The 7,369-nt window shown below is 55.0% G+C and overlaps 1 protein-coding gene across 1 annotated transcript; it reads left to right on the forward strand.

The window, feature by feature from the left end:
* The first annotated feature begins 3,151 nt into the window (after window positions 1-3,151).
* Window positions 3,152-6,914, forward strand: MRPL24 (mitochondrial ribosomal protein L24). The gene is made up of 6 exons (XM_073323237.2): window positions 3,152-3,261; window positions 3,634-3,869; window positions 3,991-4,086; window positions 4,631-4,734; window positions 5,418-5,548; window positions 6,560-6,914. Exons 2-6 carry the CDS (start codon window positions 3,687-3,689, stop codon window positions 6,694-6,696), a joined length of 651 nt encoding a protein of 216 aa, XP_073179338.2. The 5' UTR covers window positions 3,152-3,261; window positions 3,634-3,686; the 3' UTR covers window positions 6,697-6,914.
* The last annotated feature ends 455 nt before the right edge of the window (window positions 6,915-7,369 follow it).

Consider the following 7,369-nt stretch of genomic DNA (forward strand, 5'->3'; position numbering starts at 1 on the left):
AGCATTGCCAAGAGCTTCCAGCAAACTACACATCCCAGCATGCCCCTGGCGCCTCTTCTGAGCATGTGCAATCCTCCCTGGTGCTTGCTTGCATCTGTTGCGGGCAGATGAGGTCAGAAAGCCTTTGGGAAGATGGCTCTGCAAAGGCTCTTCAGCAAAGGAAGCTGCCATGGGAGAAGAGGGAAGGTCCTTTCATGCATCAGTAACTGGTTAAAAGATAGGAAACAAAGGGCAGGACTAAATGGTCAGTTTTCAGAATGGAGAGGGGTAAATAGTGGTGTCCCCCAGGGGTCTGTACTGGGCCCAGTCCTGTTCCACATATTCCTAAACGGTCTGGAAAAAGGGGTAAACGGTGAGGTGGCAAAATTTGCAGATGATACAAAACTACCCAAGATAGTTAAGACCCAGGCAGACTGCGAAGAGCTACAAAGGGATCTCTCAGAAGTGGGTGACTGGGCAGCAAAATGGCAGATGAAATTCAGTGTTGATAAGTGCAAAGTAATGCACATTGAAAAATATCATCCCAACTATACATACGAAATGATGGGGTCTAAATTAGCTGTTACCACTCAAGAAAGAGATCTTGGAGTCATTGCAGATACCTCTCTAAAAACAGCCACTCACTGTGCAGCGGCAGTCAAAAAAGCGAACAGAACGTTGGGACTCATTAAGAAAGGGGCAGAAAATATATTAATCCATGGTACGCCCACATCTTGAATACTGCGTGCAGACGTGGTGGCCGAATCTCAAAAAATTAAATTGGATTGGAAAAGGTTCAGAAAAGGGCAACAAAAATTATTAGGGGTATGGAACAGCTTCCGTATGAGGAGAGATTAATAAGACTGGGACTTTTCAGCTTGGAAAAGAGACGGGCAGGATATGATAGAGGTCTATAAAATCATGACTGGTGTGGAGAAAGTAAAGAAGGAAGTGTTGTTTATTCCTTCTAACACAAGAACTCGGGGTCACCCAATGAAATTAATAGGCAGCAGGTTTAAAACAAAAAGAAGTATTTCTTCAGTCAACGCACCGACAACCTGTGGAACTCTTTGCCAGAGGATGTTGTGAAGGCCAAGACTAGAACAGGGTTCAAAAGAGAACTAGATAACTTCATGTAGGATCGGTCCATCAATGGCTATTTGCCAGTAGCTGGGAATGGGCGACAGGGGATGGATCACTTGATGATTACCTGTTCTGTCCCTCTGGGGAACCTGGCATTGGCCACTGTCAGAAGACAGGACACTGGGCTAGATGGACTTTTGGGCTTGATTCCTAAGGCTCCCAGCATATGGCGCAGTCACATCTCCCGTAGCGATGTACAGTAATGACCAGAATGGAAAGTGGCCGGGCTGTGGCTACTACAGTGCCAGGCAACCATGTGCTCCAGGGGGTGGCTGCAGAGCGCAGCAAGGTGGTCTGCATGGAACAAAAATCAATGTTGTACGATTCGAGCACGCCCACCAGAGGCCCCAGGCAGAAAGCAGGGCCCAGTTGTGCAATGTGCTGGACAGGCACATATGAAAAGACAGTCCCTGCTCTAGAGCACTCGAGAGCTAGTGACATGGAATGGGTTTTATAGATTGGTCACGCGTGACGTATATAGAAACTATGTTCTGAAACGATGGCTCTGGCAAAAGCTGCTGATGTATAAAATGAACCAAACCCTGTCCAGCAAGGGAGATTTAGGTTTGATATTGGGAAGCACTTTCTAACTGTAAGGGTAGTTAAGCTCTGGAACATACATCTGAGGAAGGTCGTGGGATCCCTTCACTGGAGATTTTTCAGAACAGGCTGGACAAACCCCTGTCAGGGCTGGGCTAGGTTTACTGGGCACAGGGGATGGACTTGGTGACTTCTTGCGGTCCCTTCCAGCGTGACGTTTCCATGATGTGGTGATCTGTGCAAAGGGGACAAAATAGATCAGGGCTGTGTCGAGCGAAAGGTTTGCTGGTGGGGCTGGTCAACCAGTCTCCATCAAAAAACTAATGGAAAATTGGGGGGGGGGGGGGATTGGAAGGAGTTTACTGAGCCACTTTTTCTTTTGCAGAAAGTGTCTAAAACTTTGATTTTATGTCGAAAAGACGAACACCGGAAAACTTAAGTGTTCTGCTTCCCAGCCAAAAATTTTCAGTATTCCCAAAAAAAAAAAAAAAAAATTTTTTTGCTGAAAAGTCAAAAATTCTGTTCAAAAATTGACAGTTGTTTTCATAGCCCTGTTTTTTTCACCTCTGCTCTGTGTGTGTGGGCATCATGGAATCTCAGGGTTGGAAGGGACCTCAGGAGCTCACTTAGTCCCACCCCCTACCAATCCCCAATATTTGCCCCAGATCCCTAAATGGCCCCCTCAAGGATTGAACTCACAACCCTGGGTTTAGCAGGGCAATGTTCAAACCACTGAGCTCTCCATTCCCTGAGGATATCTGTTGTTGCCCATTCCTTAGTGGGGTATGATTCTATGATTCTACATCCATGCACTTGGTATGGGGTTGCTAGAGGTTGCTTGTCTGTCCCCCCCCAGCTCTCTTTGTGTCTGTTTCCTTAGCTCCCTATCTAGTGACTGTCTGAGCCCCTATGGAAAGTGACCTCCCTTCCCCCCGTCCATCTACACCAGCGCACACATGTGTAACATGCTTCTGATATGCAACATGTCCTTTCTGCACTGGGTGAGCGAGCACAGCTCCAGCCCCCAGAGGGCCAGAAAGCAGGGCACCAAGATAGGACTCTACCAATCCCACACAACACTGCAATGCAGCTGAGTGGATGGTACTGCCACACCCAGAATGCAAGGCACCAGGACAAAGACCGAGGGGCGCAGTTGCAATACCCATAATGCCATGCAACAGGACGGGAGAGGGGCTGCAAAACCCAGAATGCAATGCAATGGGGGAGAGGGAAGGAGCTGCAAAACCCAGAATGCAATGCAATGCAAAGGCGAGAAGGAGCTGCAAAACCCAGAATGCAATGCAACAAGATCGATGTTGGGAGGAGAAGGCGACCCGAAGCCCAGAATGCAACGCAAACGGGCAGAGGCCGGAGGGCGGGACTGCAAACACCCAGAAATGCCGCAAGACCCAGGGATAGGACTACAAGTCCCAGAGTGCGATGCTGCAGAGCAACTATGACAGCAAATCCCAGGATGCATTGCGATTGGGTCTCCCAGTCCCAGGGTGCAGTGCTCCTCCTCTGAAGGCTCACGTGCATGGTGTAATGCAGCTGCAAACTGCTGCTGCAGGGGCCTGGCAGCAGTTGCAGAAGACCAAGGTGAGAAGGGGGGCTGGGTTGCTCGGCTTGTATGCAGGGGTCGTGGGGCAGTGTCTAGGGGAGAAGGGGGGATGCCGTGGGATGCTGGGGGGGTAGGTGCTGCAGGAAGCAGGGCTACTGGGAATGGGGACCTGAGCAGGCTTGAAACCCCCTGGGTAAAGCTAGCTCCCTGCTGGTGCCTCCCTTAAAATCTTCCCCTTGTGCTCTGTTGCTGTGCGTAGACCAGCCTGGACTCCTGGTTTCTTTCCCTGGCTCTGGGAGGGGACTGGGGCTTTGTGGGTTTGGGAATTGTGGGGAGGGGGACGAGACCGGGCGATAGGACACCTGGGTTCTGTTTCCTCGCTCAGCTGCTGATTTGCTTTGTGACCTTAGGCCTGCCCTCGGCTGGATCTGGTGACCCGTGACCGCCCTCGCCGAGCGGGACCATGCGTCTGACCGCCCTGCTGGCCATGGCGGCCAGGGTGAAGCTGCCTCCGGACTATCGCCACGGCGTCTACCGGCCCTGGACGGCCGCGGCCAAGGCCAACAACCCCCCCGGGCGGAGACGCAAGAAGGTGTTTGTGGAGCCCATCAGCAAGGAGGACTGGAAGGTGTTCCGTGGAGACACGGTGGGCCCCAGGCATAAGTAGTCCCCCTTCGGGATTGTCTAGCATGGGGCGTCTCTGAGTTTCTGTGCCCCGGGCCGCGGGCTCCCGGATGGAGTTCTAACGGGGACTTCTTGGGTTTCAGGTGGAGATATTAATTGGGAAGGATGCCGGGAAGCAAGGAATGGTGAACCAGGTCATCCGAGCTCGCAACTGGGTCTTTGTGGAAGGTTTGAATACGGTAAGGGAAGAATGGGGGGAAAGCCTCAATCTCCCATGTGTTGGCCAGCTGGAATCAGAACTGCTCTGCCGTGTGTCATACGTCCTATACTGCCAGTGGGGATTCTCCTTTGGCTCAGGCAGCTGGGATCTCAGTGCAGGAAGATCTGAGTTCTATCCCCATTGCTGCTCAGGTAGTTCTGAGTCTCTGGTGTGTGGTGCCCAAGGAACCCAGAGAATGACTGTGCAGTGAGCCTGTTCCAAACCCTAGGGCAAGTCAATCTCTCTGTGCCTCAGTTTCCCCATCTGTAAGATAGGGATAACCTGTACTACATGGGTGGGCTGTGAGGTTTAATCAGCTTGTAATGTGCTTCAGAATGGTGGTATTATTTCTCCCTCCACCTCCCCAAATAGTTACTGGTGCTAGTGACATGTGAGAGTGTAAAAGGCCACAACCCAGTTCAGCCACTGCCCTGGCTGGGATGGTCTCCTTGCCCGAGGGACCCCGGGCGAGGCCAGTGGGTGAGGAAGAGGCGGTGGTTTGAAACCCAGCTCTCCGTTTCCAGCATTACTGTTACATCGGGAAAACCGCCGATTACCCGGGGACGTACATCGCCAGAGAGGCACCCTTGCTGCTCCGACAGGTTGCCCTGGTCGACCCTACGGACAGGTAATCCTGCCCCAGGGCTCCAGGGGTCTGGCCCAGGGCTCGACTGGGCACACTGGCATCCTTCCAGCTGCCCGAGGGAAGCTGGTGCTGTGTTAAACCCTCACCTAAGGCACTTCCCGCAGCCGTGAACCTACCAGATCTGTCTAGCTAAGCAGTGCTAGGCCTGACCAGTACTTGGATGGGAGACACTCTAGGTTAGAGTCCAAAGTCTTTGGGCTAGGACCTTTCTTTGTTCTGTGTCTGTACAGCATCTGGCACTGGGGGGGTGCTGGTCAATGACTCGGGCTGCTAGGTGCTCCTGTGAGGCAAAGGGTAATAAGGGAAACCAAGAGTCGGGCCAGAAGTGGCAAGTAATCAATAGGTAATGCAGAATTGACCCCAGTGTGGTGCGAGGGGGCGCTGTGCCCGAGGCAGTGGGGGGCTGGGGCTCAGTAGGGGGGTGCTGTGCCCCAGGGAGTCCATGCTGAGCCCAATGCCCCAGCATGGTGGTCGGGGACACTGCACTGGAGGGGTTGGGAGGAAGGGTGCTCCTTCCGCTGGGTCAGCGCTAACTGCAATGGCCTTGCAAGGTGCTCGGGGGCCCTGTGCTGCAGCAAGAGAGAGACTTCCAAAGACACCAATGAACCCCCCCCCCCCCCCGAGGATATCGTCTGATCCCACCGCTCCCTGCCCTTCCCCCCTAGGAAGCCCACCGAGGTGGAGTGGCGCTACACTGAAGAGGGTGAGCGAGTGAGGGTGTCTCTGCGAACCGGCAGGATCATCCCTGCACCTGTCCACCAGCGCCGGGACGGCATCATCCCAGAGCAGTGGAAAGGTGAGCAGGTTTGCCGGGGGCTTCTCCCGCCTGGCCCTGGGCGATCCGACGTTGCTTTCTGTTGGGAACTGCTGAAAGGTGCCTGATGGACAGGGCTGAAATGGGACAGTGTCTGTGGCACGTGGCACTCTTAGGGCCTGCCTCTCAGTTGCTCCAGCCCTGTGGATGGCTCTAAGCCGCCTTCGTGCTCTGTGTTCTGGAGCCGCGCAGACCTCAGTGTAAGTGAGAGCAGCCACGGAGCTGCTCTAATTTGCAATCTGCTTCGCAGTGCCAAGGGGCTTTTCAGTGGGTGCCGGTGAGGTTTTCCTGCGGGCACGGTGCAGAGAATCTGGCCCAGAGGTTTAGAGTGTTCTGTGGAGCCCGCTTTGCAGCTGGGCCAGGGAGGGGATAGTGTTTCCTGGAGTTATTTGTACTGTCAGTCACCCCACAGCCTGGAGCACTGACTGCATTTACAGCTGAGGGCTGGGGTGAGGAGCCCAGGTTGGGAGAGGCCAAGGCTTTTCCGGACATGGGGAAGCCAGGAGTGGGTTTTGTCACACTTGTCTCTTTAGCCCTGTTTCCACTGACCTTTGTTTCCCATCTGGAAAGCGACTGTATAAACCCACATGGCTTTTGAGCTTGTGCCATGGTGATCCCAGGTCCCAAGAGATGGGCCTGATTCTCCCCTGCCCAGCATGGACCCGCTCAGAATGGCAGCAAGCCCCCCCAGGATCTGCGCGTCGAGCCGGCCTCGTTCCTTCTTGCCCTGGGCATGACGTGGCCCGGTCCAATTCCCCTGAGATGTGAGCCGAACTAGAATTCGGCTCCTCCCAGAGCTGGCCCTTCAAGGCTAACGGGGCTACATTCGAGCTCCCTCCCTCACAGCTGGTCTGGCCCTGTGGGAGCGAACCCCCTTCTGCCCCACAGCCGCCTGTACTGTGCAGATCTCAGGTGGAAGGGGGGCAGTTCTCCACAGCCTCCTGGAGACGGTGCTGAGATCGAGGTTGTAATGTACTCCCCTCTCCCCGGCAGATGGGCCAAAGGACACCTCGGTGGATGACGCGCTGGACAGGACCTATCAGCCGTCCCTGAAAATATTCGAAGAAGAAATCCTGGAGCTGCAGGGCATCGTGGAGACGCGCCGAGCCAAGAAATCCTATTGGTATTAGCACCTCTGCAGCGAGCGGCCTCCGCCTGCGACCCCAGCGCTAACGCCATGTGGCTGGTGAGCGGCCCGCTCTCCTGGAGTCCCCAGTTGTCTTCGTACGTCTGGACGGCAAAGGCCTGGCTGCCCAGCCCAAGGCGATAGCTGTGGCTGCAGGCCCCTTGCAATCAGGGTGTGCCCCTCCTGCCGGCCGGCTGGCAATAAAGACGTCCTGACCCCTTTTGTATGCCAGCCGGGCCATCTTTCTTTCTGAGCTGCAGGGCATGCGTCCCTCCTGTGGCAGTGAGCGGGGCCCCACGCGGAACCGGGTCTGTCGGTTACGGCAGAGCCCGAGTCGGGCCCCGCTGTCCTCGGTGCTGTCCAGACACAGTCAGAGCGGAGAGTCTGACCAGCTGCAGGCTCGGGGAAAGGCGCCCCCGAGGAGCCAGCGCAGCGATGGCAACCAGGGGCATGGGGTTTTTTTTGTTTGGGGGGGGGGGTGTTAGGCGGCAGGGAATGAATGGAAAGGGCTGGAGCAAACAGCCAAGTCGCACAGGCTGAGACAGTTGAATCAAAATAGCAGTAATTCCCCCACCTCCCCCCCCCCCCTGGCTAAATAGGGGGGGAGGGCTGGGTGGCCCCAGTTGTCCCCCACCTTAGGCTGTAACTCTGTTTGGCTCAGCCTCTGGGTGCAGAGG

Source organism: Lepidochelys kempii, chromosome 24 (assembly GCF_965140285.1).
Source record: "Lepidochelys kempii isolate rLepKem1 chromosome 24, rLepKem1.hap1, whole genome shotgun sequence".
Classification (NCBI taxonomy): Eukaryota; Metazoa; Chordata; order Testudines; family Cheloniidae; genus Lepidochelys; species Lepidochelys kempii.

What these genes read in the sequence shown, in the direction of transcription:
- MRPL24 (XM_073323237.2), top strand. Translation starts at nt 3,687, where the DNA reads ATGCGTCTGACCGCCCTGCTGGCCATGGCGGCCAGGGTGAAGCTGCCT. An exon ending in CTGGTCGACCCTACGGACAG is followed by an intron (nt 4,735 to 5,417) that starts GTAATCCTGCCC and finishes CTTCCCCCCTAG; the next exon opens with GAAGCCCACCGAGGTGGAGT. An exon ending in CATCCCAGAGCAGTGGAAAG is followed by an intron (nt 5,549 to 6,559) that starts GTGAGCAGGTTT and finishes TCTCCCCGGCAG; the next exon opens with ATGGGCCAAAGGACACCTCG.